Below are 25,507 nucleotides of genomic sequence, written 5' to 3'. Positions count from 1 at the left end.
ACCCATGAAGACCTCTACTCAAGTGGGAAACAAGTATTTCCTAATCTTCGTGGATGATTATTCTAGAATGACTTGGGTATACTTTCTAAGACAGAAATCAGAAGTGTTCTCAATCTTCAAGAAGTTTCAAGCTATGGTTGAGCGACAATCTGGGTATCTAATCAAAGTTCTTAGAAGTGACAGAGGAGGAGAGTATACATCCACAGAATTTGATAAGTTTTGTCAAGATATTGGCTTGGAAAGACAACTTACAGTCAGCTACACTCCACAACAAAATGGAGTAGCTGAGAGAAAAAATAGAACCATAGTCGAAATGGCTAAAGCAATGTTACATGACAAGGGAATACCTCAATATTTGTGGGGTGAGGCAGTTAATACAGCGGTCTACTTGATGAATAGGCATCCAACAATGGCAATTGGAAATAAGACACCATTTGAGGCATGGAGTGGAAGAAAGCCTTCCGTGAATCATTTAAGAGTGTTTGGGTCAATCTGCTTTGCTTATGTTCCGAAAGAACTAAGACAAAAACTTGATGAGTCAAGTGAAAGATGCATTTTCGTAGGCTATGCTTCATACACAAAAGGGTACAGACTCTACAATTTAAAAAAGAAGAAAGTTCTGGTTTGTAGAGATGTTCTTTTTAGTGAGAAATCTTCATAGGATTGGAATCAAGCAACCATTCGAGAGGAATCTGCACTAATCAGAATTGAAGAAGAAAATCAACCAAATGAAGAAGAAATTCCACAATTATCACTTGAAAATAGTCCTCAAGTTCACTCTCCTACACCTTCGAGTCCAAGTTCAACACCGGTTCGGTTAAGGAGCTTAAATGAAGTCTATGAAAGCTGCAATTTCTGTGTTGAAGAACCAGAAAACTTTGATGATGCAGTGAAAGAAGAGACATGGAAGGCTGCAATGCAAGAGGAGATTAATGTCATTGTGAAAAACAAGACATGGGAACTAGTGGACAAACTTTGTGACAACTCCGTCATTGGAGTGAAGTGGATTTATAAGACTAAGCTCAATCAAGATGGTTCCGTTCAAAGGAACAAAGCTAGATTGGTAGCAAAGGGTTATTCTCAGAAACCCGGGATTAATTTCCAAGAAACATTTGCACCGGTAGCTAGGCATGAAACAATCAGAGGCCTTATTTCCGTAGCTGCTCAAAAGGGGTGGTTTCTACACCAACTTGATGTCAAGTTGGCTTTCCTAAATGGAGTCCTAAAAGAAGAGGTGTTCGTTGATCAACCTCAAGGATTTGTTCTTAAAGGACAATAGCACAAGGTGTATAAGCTTAAGAAGGCACTTTATGGCCTGAAACAAGCTCCGAGAGCATGGTATGGAGAGATCAACTCATATTTCAATGAAAGAGGTTTTCAAAGAAGTGAGAATGAACCTGCCCTCTATGTCAAAACAGAAGGTATTTCAGATATCCTTATTGTTTCCTTATATGTTGATGATTTGGTTTATACTGGAAGTAGTCATAATATGATCTTGAATTTCAAGAATGACATGATGAGGAAATATGAGATGAGTGATCTAGGCATGTTGCATTATTTTTTGGGAATTAGTATTATTCAATCAAATGATGGTATCTTTATTACTCAAAAGAAATATGCAAAAACACTTCTAGAAAAGTTCAAAATGGTTAGTTGCAAGCCTGTTGCAACACCTCTAGTTGTGAATGAAAAGTTTCAAAGAGAAGATGGTAGTGGTGATGCTGATGAATCTGTGTATAGAAGCCTAGTTGGGAGTTTGTTGTATTTGACAGTGACTAGACCTGATATTATGTATGCTGCAAGCTTGTTGTCCAGATTTATGCACAAGCCTACTTGCATTCACTATGGAGCTGCAAAGAGAATCCTAAGATACATACAAGGTACACTTGACTTTGGTATTATGTATGAAAGGAATGTTAAGCCAAAATTGTATGGGTTCTGTGATAGTGACTGGGGAGGTAGTGTGGATGACTTGAAGAGCACATCTGGCTATACTTTTACATTAGGGACTGGTGTATTCTCTTGGGCATCTAAGAAACAGAAATCAGTTGCACTATCAACGGCAGAGGCTGAGTATGTGTCGGCTTCAATTGCAACTTCTCAAGCAGTGTGGCTGAGAAGAATTATGCAAGATTTTGGTGAGAAACAAGAATCAGCAACTCATATCCTTTGTGACAATAAGTCAGCTATTGCCATGAGCAAGAATCCTGTCTGTCATGGTAAATCAAAGCATATTGCTCTGAAGCATCACTACATCAGAGGTGCTGTGGAAGACAAGGAAGTGGATGTGGTCTACTGCAAGACAGAAGATCAAGTTGCTGATATCTTTACCAAGGCATAACCAAAGGACAGATTCATCTACCTAAGAGAACTTTTGGGAGTGAAGCAGCAAAGCATTAAGAGGGAGTGTTAAAAGTTAATGCTTTACTTAAACTGATTATGCTTGACTGAAACTGATTCTATGTAAAAGGGCTGACTGAAACTGATTCTGTGTAAAAAGGCTGACTGTTGCCTTTATCAGTCGACCCATTCTCTTTATCAGTCGACCCAATTACTTCAGTCAGCATGTATTGAGCCATATATATCAGAAATATCTGAATGAAAAGATAAGATCTCTGTTTTAAGAAAAAACATCAGCCCTCTGTTTCCAAAGCTCTTTGCACTCTATTTCTTTGATTTTCAATCTTTATCATTTTATTCAAGTTTTATTAATGATGAAAGATTGTCTAAATACCAACAACAACTACCATATGAACTTTTAAGGGCGTGCTCATTCATCAATTTTTTTTGGTTCAATTACCACCTACAAAGTTCCGGTGCTCAATTGTCACCTCTGTTGTGTTATGCCAACTATGCATAAAGTTTAAGAGCGGTTTTGTCTACTTCTATCTAAAAAAACATTAAATAAAATCTTTAAATTTATTTAAACAATTGAAAGATGGGAAGGGAAGGAAATATACTATAGAAGGCCGATATAGAGAGATTGAGGAAAGGAGAGAAAAATGGAGTTGGGGAGGAAGAGGGGTAATTTAAAAGATTGAAACTGAATCCCACCTCTTTGAAGAAGGTTTTGTTAACGTAACATTTAACAGAAATCATCAAATATGGTACATTGGCACCAAAGTCCAAGTCTAGACGGTAATTGATGAACAAACCTTTTAGTTTAGGTGGCAAATGCACAAACTCATAATAATTAGGTAATGTTTGTGCAAATTCCCCAAATATATTTTGTATTGGTTGTTAGAACTAGGAAATATATAGTATATAATAGGACATATAATTTTTTTAAAGAAAATAGGAAATATATTTTATATAATAGGAAACATATGAAAAGAATTCTTGCCTTAAACCTTTTATTACAGAACAAATTAATGAGGATTATGTCATGAGGATTTTTTGGCTCCCTTTAAGCCAATACTGCAGCGGAATTAAACTATATGCTGGTTTTTCAGTTAATCAACAAGTTCTTATTTTGGTCTTTTTATTAATACCTTGCTGGCAACAGAATTAAGCTGTTTTATACATGGTCTGCATGGAACCTACGTGCTGTTCCAAAACATAGTCCCCACTGCCCTTATGCCATATGTCGATCGACAGAGATCATCTTTTTAATAAGTGTTTAATTTCTGTTTTATTGATTTACTGCTAGTCTCATATTTCTGTGTGCTACCTGCATCCAAAACCACGCGACATCAGATAGTTGTAAGTGAAAAAAAGGTACCATATATATGAAACCCCAATTCTGCAAGAACCCTAGATGGAAATCTTTGGGCGTGGTGAAAGCAAGAAGCTAAAAAAGGAAGTGCGAGAATGATGCCCTTGAGTATTTAATACCCAAAATCTACTTCAAGATACTGAATTATACAAAAATCTTTATCAAAGAAGCAGGAGTAGTACTCAGATATCTTCATATCAGAAGATAATATTGTTTTGCCCTAACTCCAAGAAGAAGATGAACAAAACTGAGTGACTGCAAATTTAGCGGACAAAATAGCTAATAAGAGGCGTACGTTCAAGATATTGTCTCCCATCATCCTTCTGCGGCTCACATATATGTATTCTTCTACTTCATCAGGTCTCTCTCACACCTTAATTTCGTCTTTCTTGTTTTTCTGCATATCATATAAAGTCTCTCTCTCTCTCTCTCTCTCTCTCTCTCTCTCTCTCTCTCTCTCTCTCTCTCTCTCTCTCTCTTTCACACACACACACACACACACACACACAGAGACAGCTTTCCTCTAATTTTACAAAATTCATTCATTGGTTTTATGAATAAAGCATCCCCTTTTGATGGATTGTTTGTGGTTTTTTCAAATTTTTAGACGAACATCTGTTTGATTTCAAAGAATTTAGGGGTGTAGCATTATGTCCCAATGAATGCACTAGATAATGCATATGATCGTGATCTATATATGAGGTATGTTATCTTTTAGATTTCAGTGTTGATCACGTTTCCTCTAGTTCAAGCAAAATAAGGAATGAAAGAAAAACTAACAAAAAAAAGATGTTTCGTCGGTTAGATTTGAGATACATAGGTCTTGCAGAATCTCACCGACAGACCAAAAAAACTCAAACAATGATATGACAATTTATTGTACTCAATGATCAAAACCTAGAAAATCCTCATCAATATTGTTGTCGTTATTAATTTGTTAATCCTCTTACGTTAAAGTTGCATGTATTTTTTTATTTATGTATGTTCGTACTAAATTTTTAATTTTTTTTCACGTATTGTAATTGGTTAATCTAATTCTTATTTATTTGCACTTTGAACTTTCGCGCCAAATGAATGCATGGAACGTGTGCCACATGTATGCATAAAATATGCATTTTGCGTGCCGCAGTTGTTATTCAAAATATAATGTGAAATAATATCTAGTTGTTAACAAGTGATGTGTGATTTAAACTTTTGATTATATTTAATAGCAAAAACAAAACATTAATAAATAAGTGAGCTTTTATTCTCTAATTTTGTGTATTTTTTTTCAAGAATTCTCTAATTTTGTTATGTCTTTTAAGAGGAGTCCGTTTTTACTCACTCTCTTCTACATTGTGAGGTTTGTTAAAAAAACTAACCTATGGTAGTATGGTTAGTCTTTACATTCACTAATTTTTTTAAAAAGAGTTATAAACGTACATTGTTTGTTTTATGTTACATTAAATTAATTCATGGGCCTCTTTTTTTTATACAACGAGATACTTCCATTGTTTGTTTATTGAACTCAAAATTCTCTATATTCAAACACAAGGTCTGTCACGTATATATAAGTGAAAAGAATATCACTAAGTTCCCTTTAAATATTGGTGAAGTATGTCAAAATCTAGTTTTTAACTTTTTTCACGGCAACTTGGATGATACAGTTCTTTGTACTTAAGGACAACAACAAGACCCGATGAAACTCCACTCATTGAAAGTGCTTGTGAGGCATGTTTTCTTTGTCTTGCTGGTAATTCTTTCTTCTCATTATTCTACATTAATTTCGAGCTTAATTTCACTGTTATCACTTCATTGCAAATATATGTTATCTTAACTAGTAAAACTCAATGCAGGCAACTTGCGTGCTGGTACTTGCATGCTTGTTGGTCGGCATCATCAAGCATATCGAGCATAATGCACAGGTGAGCTTAATAAAACTAACTTTCAAAACTCAATTATTCGTTAATGGATTTATTAAATGTCTACATGATTTAAAACCTGTAAACCTTTCATTGAGTTTCAGGCTTATAATGTTCTACCGACTTCCCCTCAAATTAGGTCAATCAGTCTTGTTCTCAAGGACTGCGAGGTGGCATTCATCCTCCTCATTGTAATGATTGGCATTATGGGCTTCTTCATTTTCAGTTATATTTACGTAATGCATAGTTCGGGAAGACGAGAGATGCATTTGTGTAATACATTGATCAAGCAAATGGAGGCCACCCAACAAGCAGAGAGAAAGAGCATGAATAAAAGCCTTGCATTTGCTACTGCAAGCCATGACATTCGTGCTGCTCTAGCCGGAATCACAGGCTTGATTGAGATATCTAAAGAAGAAGTTTCCCCAGGTTCCGAGTTGGAGACAAATTTAAGGCAGATGGAAACTTGTGCTAGAGATCTCTTTGGTATATTGAACTCTATTCTTGATACGAGTAAGATTGAAGCTGGGAAAATCCAACTTGAAGAAGAGGAATTCGATGTGGCGCAACTTGTTGAAGATGTAGTTGACTTGTATCATCCTGTGGGCTTGAAAAAAGGCATAGATGTGGTGTTGGATCCTCACGATGGCTCTCTAATTAAGTTTCCGTGTGCGGTAGGTGACAGGGGAAGACTTAAGCAGATATTATGTAACTTAATAAGCAATGCTGTCAAATTTACCTCGGAGGGACATGTCACAGTCCGTGCTTGGGTCGAAAAACCCAGCTTTAAGAACTCAATAGCTGCTTCTGGCAAGGGCAATGGTGTTGCAAGACAACTGTTGTACTTGTTTAATCACAACAACAAAGCACAAGCAGACATGGGAACAATGAAGCATGACCCAAATGCCTTGGAATTTGTTTTCGAGGTGGATGATACAGGGAAGGGAATTCCAAAGGAAAAGCAAAAATCAGTGTTTGAAAACTATGTCCAAGTTAAAGAAACGGCTCTTGGAGAAGGAGGCACTGGCTTAGGACTTGGCATTGTTCAATCTCTGGTAAGCAATCAAAATTGCATTAATTTTATGTTTATATTTTCCCACGCACTAGTATCTTTGTTTGGCAGAATCATGGGTAAGACTAGGATGGTTGAGTTGAGGTCGAGGCTTGTATGTATTGTTTGCAATAAAAGAAACTTCGACTATTTCTTCTCTTTTTTTTTTTTTTTTTTTTTTTTTTTTTTTTTTTTGTTTATCTGCATAGAGGTCGCACTTGGTACGATAACAAGTGCCTTCGCCCAGGAGCGGTAGGTCTCGGGTTCGAGACTTGGGAGCAGCCTCTCCATAAATGGGGGTAAGGCTAGCCGACATTCACCTCTCCCAGACCCTGCGTAAAGCGGGAGCCTTGTGCACTGGGTACGACCTTTTTTGTTTATCTGCATATTACTTTGGTTTGTGGAAACTTCGACTGCAATTTAGTTTGTTTTGTGCTGGATCTTAAATGACTATATATAGCTTCTGCACTGGGTTTCTTTGGTTGATGTCGTACACGGTGGAGATTGCTCAGTAATAAATAATGTACTTATCTAGTTTTTGAAGTATATTTATGTTCTTATATTACGTGCGTATTAGAATTATGATTTCTTGGGAACATGCCATTTTAGTTTATGCATGTTGATAATTTTTGAAATGCTGCATTATATGTAGGTACGTTTGATGCATGGAGAGATAGGAATTGTGGACAAGGAGATGGGCGAAAGAGGCACATGCTTTAGGTTTAGTGTTCTATTAACTTTACGTGAGAATGTCTCCAAGGATAGCACGAAAGAAGTGGACATTGAAATGGGATTTGGCCCAGGTGATTTGGGGATACTAGTCACTCACACTCCGAGTACTCCCGGATTGAGCATTCACACGCCAAGCCCCAGGTTGAACATTCGAACCCCATGTAGTACTCCTAAGGTTGATGGATCAGGATCATCCGTCGTCTTGTTGATTAAGAATGAAGAGCGTCGCAGAATTTCCCAAAAATTCATGGAAAACCTTGGGATAAAAGTATTCGTGGCAGAACAATGGGAACAACTTTCTCAAACTCTAGAGAAAGTAACTAAACACAAGGGGGGTTACCATTCTCGTCATCATAGCTCTTCAAGAATATCTGAGGTGGGTTTGCAAGACTGCTTGAGCAAATCCACATCATGCAACTCTAGCAACAGAGTAAACGAGGTGCCTTTGATCAGCGCAATGGACGGGAGTGGAACTGAAAACAACAGCAGCAGCAACAACATGCTCCCTCTTTCTCTCTTTAAAAAGACGAGCCTTCGAGGTGCAACGGGGTTTGTGTTAGTAGTGGTTGATGCCACAGCTGGACCCTTTTCAGAACTATGTAAGATTGTGACTGAATTCAAAACGGATCATCACCAGAATAGTACTAGGAATTGCAATTGGTGCAGGGTTGTTTGGTTAGCAAGTCATAGCATCAATTTGAATGATCGTGATATGTTTGATCCAGAGGATGTAATCAAACACAAGGCGCTTCATGGTAGCCGCCTATACGAAGTGGTGAGACTTCTTCCGGAGTTTGGGGGTGCATTACCTAAGAGAAGGGCGACAATTCAGCAGCTTCCACACCAGGTTGGAAAAGCGTCTAGAGCTCCTGCTAGTTCCTCAATATCACATCAACATCGATCATATAATTATCAGTTTGATCATTCAACTGACGATGAAATTGAAGTATCGCAAGACCATAGTAATATTGGTGGTAGTTCAGGTAATGAGACACCTCGCAAGAAAATATTTTCGCCAACGCTGACTCACCAATATCTGTCTCATGTTGGCTCCTCCACATCAAGAAACTCACAGATTCTAGTTCCTCCTAGAGATCAAACACAAGAACATGTCAGCAATCCGAACAGGCCCTTGATTGGAAAGAAATTTTTGGTTGCTGATGACATAGAATTGAACCGCAAGCTAGCTCAAATTAACTTGACAAGGCTGGGTGCAACTGTGGAGCTTTGTGGAAATGGAAGAGAAGCTCTAGATCTCGTTCGCGGTGCTCTCGCGAATCAAGGGAAACATGGATTCGATTATGTACTAATGGATTGTGAGGTAACTATTTCACTCCTCATGGTTAATCAGTAATGAATTATTTAATAATCCAATCGTTTAATAATTAATGCTTTAATCACTGCTATGCACCTTGTTATAGTTGAGGTTAAAAAGACTCCGTTCTCTTTTACTCTTGTTTTTTCCGACATTTGAGTTGAATAAATCGAAAGAGAGTCAAGGGCATAAGGATAAGAGTGCATAAGCAGGAAAAATGTGCTGAAATAGTTTCCGATTCGTTTAATTTAACTCCCTATTGCCTTTTGTTCTGGACCAAAACTTATGAAGTTGATGTGCTTTTTGGTTGGTGATGAAACTGCAGATGCCGGAAATGGATGGGTTCGAAGCAACAAGGCAAATAAGGAGAGAGGAGGAGCCTTATAATCTTCACATTCCCATCATTGCATTGACAGGTCACGCATCGGGAGAGGAAAGAAGCCGGAGGATGGAAGCTGGCATGGACGATCATTTGAGCAAACCGTTTCAAAGAGAACAACTGCTTGAAAGAACGAGACGCATTGATGATAGAAACAAATTAAAAGAAAAATGTTAGAGACAATAGAGAGGAGTACGATGGTATATGAGCTCGCCGTTTTTAAGTGTGAGCGTCCGACGTGATGCAAACAATATGTTGGAATGGAAAACCAAATAACTATATACGATGAAGCATTTGGTTAATATAAAGTTTGGTTTTTATAGACAAATTTTCCCTTTTCTTCTGCTATCATCCTCTTCCTCTTCTTCTTGTGCTAGAAATAAGCCTAAATTTGGAGTTCTGCTATCATCGAAGGTTGTCTTCCATAAGAGTTAAACATTGAGTAGTCAATATTCTGTTGGCTTCCGGGTTCCTCTTTCTTGTTGCATAGCAGCATTCCTACCAAAAGCTTCACACTTGACTTCCGGTCGCCGTCTATCTATTCTCAGGTAACAAGTATGGAATCTCAAATTACAAAGTCTCTCTCTGCCATATTATTTGTGCATGTATATTGCATTCAGTGGAATACCCGCGCAAAACCCAATAGCCGCGGATTTGGTATTCGACTGCAAATGTCAAAGTTTCGAAATCCATGGAGTCAAACTGTCTTATGAGTTTCGTTAGAGCAGAGCAATCAATTATTGTGAAGTTTTTCCTGTAATGTCTTCACTGCTAGTGCTAGCTTGGTCTTAACTTGTGACCTCTGAGAAAAGGGCAAGAATTCGAATGTGATCTTACGTTTTTCAGTAGGGAAATTGGTTTGGGATATGGATATTGGTCTAGAACAATGGAAGATTTGGGAAAGTGTTCGATTAGTCCGTAATCAGTGTGTTAATCTTATAGTTTGTTTGTGTTTTGACATGCATTGTGTAGTATGGCATAGGATTCTCTATCAACTTCTGAAATCAGTCGATGCAGTTACTTTTTCCCGTTGCCTAAGAGGAGGAACCTTATAATCTTCACATTCGAATCAATGCATTAACGGGTCATTCACCGAACGAAGAAAGAAGCCGGAGGATGGAGGCTGGCATGGACGACCATTTGAGCAAACCGTTCAACATGACACAATTACTTGAAATAGTGAGACTTTAACATAAATTAAAAGAGAAATGTTAGCTTGCAATTTAGTTTTACTCCATCACTCCAACAATGCAAACAGCTTATGGCTCACAATGCGGCCACGAAGATACGTTTAGTGATGGATTCTGTAGTAGTTCGTAAAATCGATTAAAAACCGTGAAATCCCATGACAGCATTGTCTCACTTGAGATTCATTTTCCACATACATTGGAAAGGAAAATTTTAAAAGCATCCGACACATAATCTCAAACTAAACCAACCGACAAGAGAGAGACTTGATGCAACCTAACAAAACTGGGTTGGGTAAAATGTATAATAATCTTGCAAGAAATATATCCTTGGATCTTAAGATCAGGAGAAGTGTATACCATCCTTGTTGAACTGAGAAAGTAGGTCTAAAAATTGCTGTAATTTGAGCTTGGAGGACCTTTCGCCTTCAAAACCAGACTTCTTCAACACATCCAGAACCTTTTTCTTGAATTCGGATACCTCCCCTTCCGCATTACCATCCTCCACCTCCATCTCCGTTCCATCATCGACTCCATCATCATCCATCTCCATGTCCTCATCCATAAACTCGATTACATCGTTAGTATCCTCTTCCTGGGCTGTCGCAGGATTAAGCGCCTGCAAGGTCTTGTAATTCTTCTCGAGCAAATTGATGACACTTTTCTGCCTAAAAATTGAGCCAAGGGTTTTGTTCTTCCTATTGAAACAGATCCGCAAAAACCCATCCCACTCCTTTTGGTTCACTAGTAAAGCCGGTTTCCTGGGCTCAATTCGCACCACAGAAGAATCCACCTTAGGCGGAGGGCGAAAATTGTTCCTTCCAACTTTGAGGAGGTGGGAGACCCGTGACAATAGTTGGGTGTTGACAGTAAGACGACAGTAGAGTTTGTCACCGGGTTGGGCAACCAGTCTCATTGCAAATTCCCTCTGAAACATTATAATGGCACATCGGAAGGCCGGTTGGTGCTTCAATAACTTGAAGGTCAAGGGAGATGAGATTTGATAAGGGATGTTTGCCACACATATATCAAAATAGGGAAGCTCAGTCTTCAGCACATCTCCTTGAATCACCTGTGTGCACAACAGCAGACAAACCCCTATTTTTATTCGATTCGAAATCCTCAAAATACATCAACATTTTTCCGTATCACCATACAACATAATTTCTTAAATTAAGCACAACAGAATTTGAGATATTCTTCTTGGCAAATACAATTAAACCCTCTTTCTAAATTATCATTTGAAAACAGAAATTGATGCAAATCCCCAAAAACACATCACAACCAACATATCAACCACAACAGAATTTTAAAACTTTATCGATTCATATTCATTCAAACACTAATTGCAATTACCCAATATTGAATTTTCAAATTAGAAACAAAAATGCTCGGTAAATGAAACTTCTTTCGGGGAAAAAAAAAAAAAGCGGTACCTGCAAGCGGTTGGAGTGAGGGGTGCCCTGGAAGCGGCGCTGCAGCTCGAGGACCATGCGGGCGTCAATCTCGACGGCGATGACCCTCTTACCAGCTTCTAGAAGCTTCTTGGTGAGATTACCAGTACCGGGACCGATCTCGAGGATGACATCGGTGGATTTGATGCCAGACTTCTGGACGATGGAGTCGACGAGCAAGGGGTTCTTGAGGATATGCTGTCCCTTGGACTTGTGGAACGATATGCCTCCTTGGTAGGGCGTGTGCCCCGCTGGCCTCGCCTTCTCTTTCTTCGCTTTGCCTCCTGCCATTGATGCCAATTGCCAACCCCAAACACTCTCAGAGTTTCAGAGAAGGGTTTAGGGTTTTGTTCGGTGGAAATTGGAAGGGGATAAGAAACAGGGCCACCGATAAGGGCAATAATGGGAGCGTAATGTTTTCGCGGAAATTTTCGTTTTAAACGCGGATACTTTGTACGTTTATTTATATTTAAATATTATCTATGAAAAATAATTAAATTGGAGTTCGTTTAATTTATACTAGCATTTGCCTATACACTTTATATGTATAAACACATTTTTTAGAAAATGAGAATGAGAGAGGGAGAGAGAACGTGAGGGGAGTAGGAGGTTTTTGTTTTTTGTTTTATTTTTTTTTTTTTTTAATATTGAATATATTTTAACATTACCTGTAGATGGCTTCAATAAAAAAATAGTAAAATTTAAACCTGTGAAAATACATTATTGCCCATTATTTTTTTGTGTAATAGAAGACTAATTTGTCTTTTCAACCTCTTTTGGTTGACAAATAGGATTTCATTAATTAATAGAGATCAATTAAACAAATCGACAACACTAGAGTCTAGACTCTCTTAAAAATAAGATTCTTTGTGAATTCTCTGCTATCTCATGTTTTTTGCACAATTTTCGTGCAACATTATAAAATATTATGCTAAAAACATGAGATAACGAAAAGTCTAGTGAGAGTATTTGATGCACTGAAATACTATAGAAAATACTAAGAATTTAGATTTATAAATTGCAAAGAAAAAATTATATAAAATGGGGGATTGTTTGAGAGAAGAATATAGCAAAATTCTCCTATTTTTTCTTCTGTGGTTCTAAGTTGTAATAGTAAAATTCTTTCTTTTGCCAAACATCTGACATGCTTATCTTCCCCACATGAGACAAACATCCTTGTGATCTTGAAGGAGTCTATACAGCAAATTATCTCCTTTGGCCTGTGGTTTTCACTCCCCCTTTGGAAGGACTGCCTTACCAAAAAATGAAACAACCGGGCCTAAGGCCGGAAAATACAAAATTGAAAAGAGAGAGCTGTATACGGGAGTAAGGAAGACGGTTATATCTTCTTTTACTCAAAACCTCTACAACTTTGACAGTTTCTTCTTAAACCTCTTTGAGATGTGCCTAATCCGCGCTTGCAATTCATTTCTCTTGAAGTAATACTGGGCATTTGTCAGCATAACCGTTATATCATGCTTCACAGCTTCCAAGCTTCTATAATAGTCGTTCTCTAACCTCGACTGGATTAGTTCAGGGTACAATTGCACTGGAAAGCTGCAAAAATATTTACAAACCAAAGACATCGTTATTTTCTCAAAATCTTAGTTTTTGCCAAGATCGATGACAAGCAGGTAACTATGTTGCGACTTTCCGCACATTCTTTCTACTTTCGAGGAAACTTATCAGAACTCAAATGGATTGGAAAGTTCCTATAAATGGTCTCGCACAGGAATATGGTTAAACCAGATAATAGTATTTGTTACCTGTTGCAGAAATCCGCCTTCTGAACAGCTTGATTCAATTGTTGGATTGTTTGGAAGTCCTGCATCATACACGGCATAATTAATTAATATCCTTGATGAAGAAAACAGTTTCAGAATGCTTACGTCTTTCCTAATGATAATTGGAGCTTTAAATTCCAATTCCCACAAAATAACAAGACAGGTATACTAAAATATTTGCACAAACCTTCTGTTGTAATTTATAAAAATTACGCAGCAGCTTCTCTTTGCTTTCAGAATCAATATGGGGCTGTTCGCATGAGGATGGATCATCTACTATGGACGGTTCTCGCAATTCCCAAGGACAATGCAAATGGGTTTCATCATCATTCTCGTACCGAACCTCATATCTTAACCAAGGGCTGTCGGGAAACTCATGTGACTTGGGCTGACAACGAATAATTTGACCTACCCACCAAGTCCCACCTCCATCTGAAATTGAATCCCTCCACCAAACCGCGCATTCCTCCCTAGTGGTCCAGTTTCTTCTAATAGAAGCATCATACCACGTTTTCTCAACAATGAAATCATTAAAATCAATTTCAGGCAAAGTCAACTTCAACGCTTTTCCAAAGATAGCAGAAGAAGGGTCTACAAATTTAAGTTTGATTTTACAGCAACTCTCCCCAGAACCAGGCAGCGAAGCATATTCGAGGCTTTCAACCTTGCAAACCTCCGCAACTTTGATGTTTTCCTTAATTGATTCCCAAGGACCCTCTTCTGAATTATTGACTAGTTTTAGATACTCTTGATGGCCCTAATAATCACAAGCCCATATATTAATTATCTAACAGTAAATTCTAAAGCATAAATCAGAACCAAAGGACCAGAAACCATGAATCAAAGATATAAGAAATTACCTGTCTCAGGTATACAACTTCATCACCGAGCTGAGGAATGTAACGGTAACCATCCTCATGTTTCGACAACATCAGCCATGGTAACTTGCCAGCAGGGTTAACTAACATGCTTCGGGTTGAGGAACTTTGGCCATAATCAGTACATGAACCCCCCTGACGACCTCTCGTAGACCTTGGTCTTTGATGAATCTCCTCGCACAATTTGGCAGAGGAGTCTTCTGCATCTTTTGATGTCCCCACTGTTTGATGGCCCCACCTCAACTTAGGGCTATGGCTCATAGAGTCCACCTTCCATGAAGTTTCTTTGATCTTTAAGGTTCTTGTTCCACGTATTGCATTGGTTGCAGCTGCAGGGAGATCCATTCCTGAATCATGATGGTCGTTGATATTTGTTGCATATTCTTCCACCTTACCACCAGAACCTTCCGAATTAATCCTGTGCTTGCAAACAAACTTCAAAGAAGTTGATCTGCCAGCACCTTCACCCACTTTCAGTACCCCCAAATCTGAATTTGGATCCATGCTCGAAGAATCGTCGGGGATTAAATCTCTAGAACTTGTTAAGTTTTCTGCGGGAAATTTAAGAGAAGCATTATTCCTTGATTCACCAGAGTGCTTTCTTCTACCAAGCTCCTGTATCTCCAGAGAGCCCTCAATTCCTTTTTGTTTGTGCTCGCCCAAAGCTGAGGAATCAAATGATGAAGATACAAGGGCCTCGTCGGTATGAGAAAGCTCTCTACTTCTGAGACCATCCAGATCCTCAAATGCACGTGTTCCGGTACGTTCCTCAACCCTGCAAGGCAAGACAACTCCATAATTTTCTTTTCCCTTTTTTGAATGATTACAAAACTGTTCACAATCACTCTCGGGATTAACATACCGATGGACATTATTCATCTCTTCTATATGTGCATTAAAATTAGCAAGCGACCCAGTGGCTACATCGATTGGTATGGGGTCTACTGATCTTGTATGCTTTGGTGTGCGCACCTTGACCTCGCCCAATCTGACTCTGCTATCCTGGTAACTTGCGGATGCTTCCAAAGAATTCCCATTCTTTTCAGTTTGCCCAGTATCTGTCAAATCGTTGTCTAAGAGATTTCTTGAAAAGTTCAGGTCAACCAAATTGGCCGAAGAGGAATCTGGATCCACAGGGCTGTTAATAATCTGGTTATCTGGAGTGGCATCTTGACATCTAGAAGATGGAGACACAAAATCAGCCTGATTGTTGTCTTTGAGTTTTACATCCTTTGGAACCTCTTGCTTCTTAATCTTAAAAACCAATTTCGGCATCCTTCTGACGTTTGACTGAGACGAAGAAACTACAAGAGGTTGGGATATATTGCCAAACTCATGTAGAGATGGTTCTTCTTTAGTATGTTTTCGTTGCATTATCTGGAAATCCCCATCACTGCTTTGAGTGTGGAATTCTTGCTGAAGTGACTCACTATTTGATGAATCATCTTCCCAGTCATCTGCTTCTCCTTCTGTGGATGTCCCAGGGTTCTGAGAAAACACAGTTCGAGCATTGCGTGCTGCCACTCGCTGGGGTCTCAATGTCTTTGCTTTAGAAGACTTCAACTTCGAAACTTTCCGGCCACCTTTTGTGATTTTAGTTCTGTTAATCCCAGATATAACGCGATCATGCTCACCCACTCTCCTTTTCTTGACACGCCTCTCGAAAGACTCAATCTAAATTTCATTATAATTCAGTCAAAGGAGGTCGAACAGAAACAAATAGTAGTACAGAATCTAATCTATAGACAAGGAGATAATTTTTACCTTTGGTCTTTTTCTCCTTGATCGACGAAGGCTGTCCTTATGACTGCATCCAGCTTCACCGTCTTCTTCGCTGCAGTCTGGATCACTAGAAGAACTGGTGCTAATATTTCCTTTCTCCCCTTCACTAGAATTTTCATCAGTAACATTATACTCCGAATCAGTATCTTCACTCACAACCTCATTTTCTGGTTCCCACAACATGGCATCAATAAAATCTGGTAGTGGTTCAATCATTCTTTCCAGATCTGGCAAAGGAGGCATCATATAATCCTGGCCAGTATTGATGTCCACACCAACAGAAAATTTCATGGATGATGGACGCCATTCCATGCCCAGAGCACCAAGTCGTCGTTGCTGGTATGTACTCTGATAAGGTTCTGGGTATGGTATCATACCTATTGTTTCCAATCAATGTATGATTATGAGAAAATATTGTGAATACTAATAATAAATTAAGAATCCCATCCAGTAGGAGCCAGAAACATACTTGAATCACATAGAGGATCTTGAAGATTCCTTCGGTAAGTGGAAAGTTGTGTCTCCTGCAACATGGATAATATGTTCCACAATTAAAAGTTATATGATATCGATTCAATTTCTTAACGTGCAAGTTGAACTGCAGACATGGAATAAAATTCGCTACAGAACAACTTAGTAGTGACAAGCGGGTAGTGAGAATATTTAACCTGATCAATCAGGTATCCAAACTCATCCCGTGCAAGGGGGCGATAATCCCCAAGGAAGAACTGTAGAAGAATCATACAAACAGCCATCATTGAGGAGTTTCATAACTTCAAATTGGAATCAAATAGGGGAAAGGACAAACCTACAAAAGAAATTCTTACAATACCTGATCATATTCAGCATCTTTTTGAGACTCGCCTTCTCCTGTATTTATTAAATATACTTGGCCAACGTCATCTGAAAGTACTATTGATGTACCATCCCTATGTAACAAAGAGAAAATGTCTCAAATATTAGCAGAAAAAGGTCAAGCATTTTAGTGATTAATTAAATCAATATACATGAAACAAAAATGATGGTAGTAAACATAAATCCATCTTGCTGTAAATGGGAAGAAGAGAGGGGTGAGATATTGAAGAGCTATGAGGTAGTATCAAGGCAACTAGCTTATGTCTCTCCTTACATATGTAAACCTCCGCAAAGAGTATTAAGGTTGAAATTTTCAGTTTAACTATAAAATGAAAAAAAAAATTAAACATAATTAGCTATTGTACAGCTCACTTACGCCGAAAACTTCCCATCAACCAATTTTATATGTCCAAGTTCGTATATCTTAATAGGCACGCCCTCCCATATCTAGAAACACAAAAAGAAACAACTTATGAAACAACGAGCATTAGGAGAACAATGAAACAGAAAAGAGAACTTGAAAAAGTTAGGGGATTAAACCGAAACTCACATCCCAAACTATTGTTTGCCCATCATACCCAGCACTCATAGCAATTCGAGGATTGAAGGGATGCACATCCAAAACATAAGACTGCCAAGAATTTAACAGACAAGTGCCACCAGATCAATAGATTGAAAAAATAAAATCCATTTGAAAAACTATTTCTTGGTACAGTACAGATGAAGAATTGGATTAAGAAAAAACCTAGATGGTGTATCTGAATCAAGAGATTATAAGCATTACGTTCATCAACTCTATTTGTTATGATATCAGACCCTACTTACCGATGCAGTGTGACCGGTTAAAGAATGTACTAAGCTACCATCAACAGCATTCCAAACACAAATTCTGCAATCTGCATAATCATTACACTTATTAAAGAGCAAAACCGAAGTCTGTACACCCAAGTACTTGAATGGGGATTAAATAAAATATAATGAGTATTAAACAAATAAAAAAAGACATAACGGTATGTAACTTGATGGATGTGGTAGCCCAAGCCAGAGCACACAGTAGTTGGAATTAGGTGCTTTCTAAAAAAAATATATAGTAAAGGTATGCCAAGAAAAATTTTATTTCCATAAAAATAGTGTTATATATGTATAAATCATGGTAAGTACCCATGATAGCTGCAAGCACAAAGCGGTTATCCAGGCTCCACACAATCATGTTAACACCACGAGGGGTGGGAAGAAATCTCTGACGTGGACCTCCTCGAGGAGGCTGAGGAGGAAGTGGGGGAGGTGGAACTTTTAGATGATATGCACGTGTCCAACGTCCAACTTTCCCCTAAAGTGAAGAGAGAATTATTTAAAAAAAAAAAAAAAAAGAGCTAGAAATCAGTTGTATTGTACTCATTTACATCAAAGTAGACTCCACAAAAATGTAAATAAAAATACTCATCCAAAGCAGCTCACATGGATTTTGTGTGATCTTGGAACCCATATAATGGCACTGCCATCACGAGAGCAGGTAACTATGTTGTTGTGACAAAACCTGAGAATTCAAAGACTGTCTTAGCACATTCAACAGAAAAAGGAACTGTCGTGCAGATACTACACAAGACAGAGCATAAGCACACTGCAGAAAATATCAATGAAAAATCATTTCAGATACATACCAGGAATTTTTGAACTTCCCATTAGTCTCCTCCTTGACAGAGTCAGAAAATGAAGACTTTGAAGGAATGACACAACCACTGCATAGGAAAGCAGAAAAGATTATATGGCAAATGAAAAGAAAATTTCTAATAACAACAATCAACACCAAAGCATTAAAATCTGTTGTCAGAAAGAATCTGAGAGAAACAAAGGAAATGATGGTACAAAAGAAAACAAGAAATTTCAAATGAACCTTCGTACGACATTTATTTATTCAATTATTTATGTGGAAGTTAAGGAGCAATGTAGGTCTATGTGGTTTAAGCAAATATAGCATGCACTGTCAGACACTGCCACCCAAAGCCAGTGGCTGTGAGCAAATATTGCCACATTGCCACAGAATCCAGTGACAGCTCATAGGTCACAGTGCCTCTATTAGGAAACTCCGTTTCATCTATCAAAACCTCTCACGTATAGCTGTGAGCTTATTCAGCCAAGCTTACTATTCTCCTTAAAATTACCAATTTGGTAAAGTTTGGTGCCCTTTTTATGTGTTCTAGTTCCACATGTGGTGAGCTTTGGATTTGTAATACACTGGACATTAGAAAAACTGAGAAAACTGATTTTAAAATTAACCAAATTTCAGCCAATTTCTGGAAATTTCAACACTTTCAGAGAAACAATACAGGAAATATTTTATAAAAAATTAAACCAAAATGTTGGCAAAATGGCATAATTTCATTTCTCTCCTGCAAAATAGAAATATCAGAAAAATGTGACCTATAGTTACTTTTAAGACATTGAGACAAACATACCTGAACTGAACATAATTTACGTCATTCTCATGGCCAGCCAGTACATCCATCTCATGTATTGGTTGTTCTGAGTTATCAGTATTAGATTTTAAAGCATTCCAGACCTGCAAGTAGTTTGGCTTTGGTAAAATATCCAACTTCACATGTGGCAACGTCAACTGATGCAAGTAAATCAAAAGGCAGCTGTGGACTAATCACATGAACAAATGTAAAAGTTTAATAGTTAAACACACCCTTGCAAAAGTGTCAGAGCTACCCGTGACAAAAACAGTTCCATTGGCGTTGTAAGCACAACAAAGTATTTGATGGCTCTGTGGACCATTGCTCGAGGAGGATCCAGTGATTGCAAAAGCATTGCTCTTCCCTGCAAGTAAACATTGCTTGATATAAGTCTGATCACCCAAATAACAACAGTGTCAGAAACATTATCTAACCAGTTGAAGTCTCTGAAGGTTTTGGCATGTATACTCGCAGTGGGCACTGGGAGGACCTAGCATCCCATATTCGACAAGTCCCATCATCTGATGACCTACAAATGTTATTGATTCAGGATAAAACCAAGGAAAGGGGAAAGAATCAGAAAGCAATAACTCTAAGAATTGGACTTACGATAAAAGCTGGTAAACAGCACTAAGCCTGGGACTAAATGCAATAGCAGTCACAGCTCCAGTATGCCCCTGAAGAACTGAAATTGGAAATCCATCTGGCAAACGCCACTGCAGGTAAAATAACTATTCACTGGCTGATACATAGGAAATGAAGCCAAACTGAGTTAAATGGTAGGGTATACATACAACTCGAATGGAAAAGTCATTTGAAGCAGATGCCACCAAAGCATTGTTCGAACTTACAGCCAAGTCAGTAATGTCTCCCTTTGATTCATAGAACAAGAAAAGTAGAAGGATAAAGGGTGAGAGAAAGAAAGAGTTTGTAAATCACAATTATTAAGTCAAAAATCTTAACTCACTTCATGTCCACGACAGCTAGCCAAGCAAAGTGCAGTTTCCATTGACCAAATCTTCACAAGCCGATCATCTGCACCCGTGATAACATATCTCCCAGACCGATCGAAAATGGCTACATGATAAAAGAGTCGATCATATTTTCCGGAAAAAGTTCAAGTAAAACAAATTCCTAAATTCATTATACAAAGTGCAACATGTATATGTAATTATGTATTATGGAACACCTGGAGATTAATATCAGTAGATGGAACCAGAAAATGTATATTTTAATTTTTTTAGACAAAAATGAGAACAATTTAGAACTACAAGTATATCAGTGTTGACTTTTCATTCCTTTGACTTAAAACTCCTTATAAATACTCGTGAACATTAACACTGTGTACAAAAAGGAGAATGCTTGTATAGTGTCTAAAAAAATCTGTGTTTATTATTATGTATCCTTATCCCGTACAATTGTGACTTCCATGGAAACAAACATTAATAACTTAGCATGCCCTTTAGAAATCAAACTCCCAGAAAATAAATTGTTTAATTCAATTCTAGTTAAGAAGTGAGCCATACCACAGTAAACAGCATTACGGTGCCCCCGTAGCTTCTTTTTGTTGTTCATCTTCTGCACCATAGTTGATGGTTTAGCAATCGCATAACACGCAGAGCGAATGGATGGAGCTCGATGATGCTTTGTGAAACCTCCTCCAATTTCCCTTAAATTAAGCCCATGAACTTGATCAGCCTGCATGTAAGGCCAACGCAGGTGAGCTGGCAGGGGCTTAACTCTCTTATTTTCCTTATTCCTATCACCTGCAAAAACAGGAAATGAAAATTGAAGAAATAAGTAACATTTGAAGAAACCTATCATGTCTGAAACCTGAAAAGATACGTGGTAGCTAAAAAGAAAAAGTCACGAAGCAGCCTACAATTTATCTACGTAAGTGACAAAAAGACCCAAAAAAGTGTTTCAGCCAAACCTACCCAGTTACATGCGTAGGATAACCAAGCAGCATATTATTAGGTATGACATACATTCCTTTGAGCAGGAAAGACAGAACTTTCAAAGATGCAGTAGGTTAAGAGGAGTCTTAAAAGGACATATCGTGAGGAAGGATATATACCACTGTAAATAAAGACAATTTCCAAATGCCCAAAGATTTCTATAACAGAGATTTCATCCTCTAAACAATCATACTGTCATAATTATGCATTACTCACTTTTCAAGTAATTTATTAGTAATACGGAAGATTTCAATAAAGAAATGGTTTTATATTCCAACATATCCACACACATGCAGAAAAAACACCAATTGAGAATCAGAGATATATATAATATTAAAATATGAAACATAAAATATCACATACCATCCAGAAGCGAGAAGGAACCAGTTCCCAGTAATGTAGGGACATCAGCTGCATTCAGAGCACTTCTTCCAACCTTGCCATGCAATGGAGTGGCTATACTCAGTAGCAGTTTCTTTAGAAGCTTTACCAAGTGATCTCTCTCTATATGAGGATACCTATACATCATGCAAAAGCTAATCATTAAAACCCCAGCATGGGAAATAAAATGACTAGGCCAACCTATAAAGTATAGAAAGAAATCAAAGGAATGCAATAAGAAAACCCATGCACCCGGATAAATTCTTTCCAACATGTAGAATTCAGATTAATGCTCAGTTCTTCTGCTCAGATACCATAGTGTTTACCACTATTGTCAAAAGTTTGAGCAACTATTTCATATTCTATCACGCCCCAATACATTTCCTCTTTTACGTATCAGTATGCCAATTGTCTGTTCAACTGGACATGGATTAAGGGCCAAATTTTAAGGTTAGGGTACCAATACCAAACGAGGGATGTCGGCATGTCATGTTCTGCTTTGAACGTGTTTGAGGCTTAGGTGTGCGTTTTGATACGTGTGTGACACAAACATTGACTGCTGTAATAAGAGGACACTGGTTGCATAACATGAACACCAATTCTAACAAGAATAAAATCTATGCTTGGCATTGAGCTCTTCCTACAAGTATTAGACAAATTAAGAAAAATATGTACCTTTCAACCAAGTTGCTGTAACTCAATGGGAAAGAGGTAGCATCCTCATTACTATTGTCACTTCCTATTCCGCTCCTTGAAAACCAAGCATGATACCTTCTAGGTAGAAGCTGATGTTCCAGAAGATCATTCCCAAACTGTTCGAAAGTCCTCTGACATGGCCCAAGTGACAGAAAGTGCATAATCAAAAAATAAACCTCTCTAATGTCTATATCTACTCCAGCCTCGATAGCATGACCTGTATCCCTCTCTTCTTTTTCAAACTGAGCCTTCTCATTCAACTTATTTAAAATGCTTGAAGGTGCCATGGCAAGAGAAGTAACACCACCAGACAAAGTACACTTCCGAGGATCCATTATTTGAGTACAACCTGAAACATTAAAAAAGAACCATTAAACAAAGTTGATGAAGATGAACGCAACTGCGGACTATCTGAAAGATTCTAAATATATTCCACAAAAACGAACAGAAGGCTAGCAACCCAGAAAAACTTTCCCAACCTAGGTATATAATAAAATGATATCTGCCTAAAATATCAGCAAAATTCTTGAACGGTGAAAGCATAGAACCCAGTCAGTATAGAACGAAATGAAGCACTACATATCCATAAAATCAATTAACACCGCTGATCAATGTGACTGAATATTGAAATACACTCTTGCGAACAGATTTATTACCAGGGGTATGAAAGTAGAGTGCCAGACAGAGCAATTACCCAGATCTGAACATAGGTAGCTTTTTTTTTTCTTTTTTTTCTTTTTAAAGAAGGTAGTTATTACGAATAAATGCTACAAATTTACTCCATAATATTTCCATGTTTCCAAAGTTGTATATTTTGTACTATACAAAACCTCATGAGTGGTGAATGATATATAAGTAGCCTACAAAAGCCATATAACACCTAGAGAAATTTCTTTTTGTTTTCTTAGACTAAGTAGACCACCAGCTAATGAACTGACCTTCACCGTTGTTCCCAAGGGGAGGATGTGCCACTAGGCCCAAAAGCTGTTGGAAACTAGAGAAACTTTAATGTTGTTATTTACTCCCGTAGTCTAAGAAATCCTGAAAAAGGAAATGCAAGCGTGGAGTGCAATATTTGTCCCTTTCACTCAACTTATTGCAAACCAAGCTAACACTTAATGGGGATGCGGAAACCCTTTTATTCTTCCTATAGCAAGACAGAAAAGTTTGGCATAAATGATAAGGTTGCTCTATTATGAACCAAAGCTAGGGTTCGAAACGGAAATAACCTCTCTACAAAAAGGGGTAAGGCTACGTATATGCTAGACATAACCCTCCCAGGCCCCGGAATGAGAGGAGTCTCATGCATTTTTTTCCCTTTATTCATTTGACTGCTAAGCAGCTACGAATATGAGGCATTACTTTTCTAAAAGTTCAAGCAACATTTTAGATGAGTTAGATACCATGACATGACTGCACAATCTACGCCTGAATTGGTAAAAAGGCTATTGAGTCAAACGACTCAAACCCAACTGTGTTCAAGCCAGACTGCTGCTTTAACTTGGTTGAGCTCAAACAAGTTAATCACAAATATTTTCTGTGTTCTTTGTTGTAAAGTTTCGTTTAGACCTGGATAGAGACAAAAGGTGCAAGAAAAGAAAAGGCTTGAACTGCCAAACCAAATTGTTAAGATATAATAATGCATTCAACAACCCATTAGCTGTTTCCGTACAACTTTCTCTGAATTATACAGTTCTCTACTAACTAACTAACGATGGATGCTCCGCTATAACTCTTCCAATTCTAAGAAGTTCTAACTTCAAGAGCTTCCTTTCTCTTTCTTTTTTAACTTTTTGTGAAATTAATTCTGTAAAAACAGCTAAAGGTGGGTGCTTCATTATAACTGTTCCAATTATACGAACAAACAAACATATAACGGATGACTTCATTATCTTCCATAACAGGAGATCGTGCTCTATTCAATTCCCATGCTCTCCGATCTTCAAGTGGTAAATGTGAATCGTTCATTTAAATACGCAATTCAAAAGGACTAGACGAGACAGTACGTAAATGGAAACCAACGATACAAATTGAGAAATGCATATTGCATCAAGATTTTGTGTTCAAGAGTTCAAATGCGTATATATCATTCATTGTGTTGATCGTTAGGCATCAAGTTTGAACCGGATAAACAGAAAAACATATAAATAAACGTGTGCATTGAATTAGAAACCTCTGGATTTGCTTCAACAAAGTAGAAGAGAGGCAGAGGAGTTGACTGCAACTGAAGAGGCTGCCCAACGCATTTTCCGGAAACCTGAGACACAAACAGGAAAAATTTCAAAACTTGTCTCACATGTGCATCAATCTCGCAACATTTTGGTTTGGAGCAATAAGCGCCTGAAAATCATGTGTCTAGGATTATCTAATAAAATCATTAGAGCTTAATTACAGTTACCTTAATTACATCCGAGGAAGAGCTTAATTACCTTAAAGGGAATCAGAAATTGCAGTTGCTGACTTGCAGACACAGGAAAAACCTGAAACTTGGGTTTTAGGTTTTTCCGAGGTAGGAGAAGAGCTTCCTGTCCCAAGTCCAATTGTCCGACCAACCGGCTTCCGATTTTAAAATTAGGATTCTAAATCTTGTTCGTGGGGGGTTTTGTCGAATTTGTAGGATGTTTGGATTTCAGTGAACATCTCAGAGGATTCAGGGATGCTCTGCTCTGCCATTTCATGGAGGACGAATCCTATTAATTCTGAGAAATCTAGCTTATTTAATTAAATCAATTAAATGGGTAATTTAATTTCCGTTTTTGTTTTTGTTTTTATTTTTTTATTTTTCTGCGTAAGGGCAAATACTTAAAAGCGATTCGGTGTGCGCGCGTTCAAATTTAGTAAGTGGAGCGCCTTATATGGAAGTGCCACGTATACCATCATTATGGTTTTTACCTTTTTCCTTTTACATTCCCGTTATTTTTTCCTCCTCTTCTCCTTTCCAAAGGCAAATTGAAATTTCAAAACCAACAGAGTAAACGCTTCC

General features: G+C 37.9%; 4 protein-coding genes across 5 annotated transcripts; 2 read left to right on the top strand and 2 right to left on the bottom strand.

Annotated features, from left to right (window-relative positions):
* The first annotated feature begins 1,645 nt into the window (after positions 1-1,645).
* On the top strand, positions 1,646-2,341 carry LOC139189571 (secreted RxLR effector protein 161-like). The gene has a single exon (XM_070808552.1). It carries the CDS (start codon positions 1,646-1,648, stop codon positions 2,339-2,341), a length of 696 nt encoding a protein of 231 aa, XP_070664653.1.
* Positions 2,342-5,393: 3,052 nt separating this feature from the next.
* Positions 5,394-9,270, top strand: LOC103449280 (histidine kinase CKI1-like). Its single transcript, XM_008388562.3, has 5 exons — positions 5,394-5,447; positions 5,551-5,619; positions 5,721-6,671; positions 7,320-8,720; positions 9,040-9,270. The coding sequence occupies exons 1-5, from the start codon at positions 5,394-5,396 to the stop codon at positions 9,268-9,270; spliced, it is 2,706 nt and encodes a 901-aa protein (XP_008386784.3).
* A 1,034-nt stretch (positions 9,271-10,304) lies between these two features.
* LOC103449214 (ribosomal RNA small subunit methyltransferase-like) lies at positions 10,305-12,178 on the bottom strand. Its single transcript, XM_008388500.4, has 2 exons — positions 11,717-12,178; positions 10,305-11,352 (listed from the first exon to the last, which is right to left on the bottom strand). The coding sequence occupies exons 1-2, from the start codon at positions 12,023-12,025 to the stop codon at positions 10,624-10,626; spliced, it is 1,038 nt and encodes a 345-aa protein (XP_008386722.3). The 5' UTR covers positions 12,026-12,178; the 3' UTR covers positions 10,305-10,623.
* A 566-nt stretch (positions 12,179-12,744) lies between these two features.
* On the bottom strand, positions 12,745-25,243 carry LOC103449278 (uncharacterized). 2 transcript variants are annotated; one of them, XM_070808155.1, is made up of 26 exons: positions 24,954-25,243; positions 24,698-24,781; positions 22,504-22,873; positions 21,811-21,965; positions 21,016-21,255; positions 20,457-20,566; positions 20,284-20,361; positions 20,099-20,205; positions 19,924-20,018; positions 19,723-19,853; positions 19,490-19,593; positions 18,695-18,772; positions 18,492-18,570; positions 18,195-18,363; positions 17,859-17,929; positions 17,584-17,664; positions 17,410-17,480; positions 17,011-17,107; positions 16,847-16,906; positions 16,648-16,702; positions 16,161-16,555; positions 15,259-16,070; positions 14,379-15,171; positions 13,706-14,275; positions 13,501-13,559; positions 12,745-13,291 (listed from the first exon to the last, which is right to left on the bottom strand). In XM_070808155.1, exons 3-26 carry the CDS (start codon positions 22,857-22,859, stop codon positions 13,099-13,101), a joined length of 4,959 nt encoding a protein of 1,652 aa, XP_070664256.1. In that variant the 5' UTR covers positions 22,860-22,873; positions 24,698-24,781; positions 24,954-25,243; the 3' UTR covers positions 12,745-13,098. The 2 variants fall into 2 exon arrangements, with proteins under 2 accessions (XP_070664256.1, XP_008386783.3); XM_008388561.4 differs by having other exon boundaries at positions 14,379-16,070.
* Between the last annotated feature and the right edge of the window lie 264 nt (positions 25,244-25,507).

This window comes from Malus domestica, chromosome 11 (genome assembly GCF_042453785.1).
Source record: "Malus domestica chromosome 11, GDT2T_hap1".
Classification (NCBI taxonomy): domain Eukaryota; kingdom Viridiplantae; phylum Streptophyta; class Magnoliopsida; order Rosales; family Rosaceae; genus Malus; species Malus domestica.
Note: the sequence above shows the minus strand (reverse complement) of the source record. Positions and strands in the feature narration are given on the sequence as shown.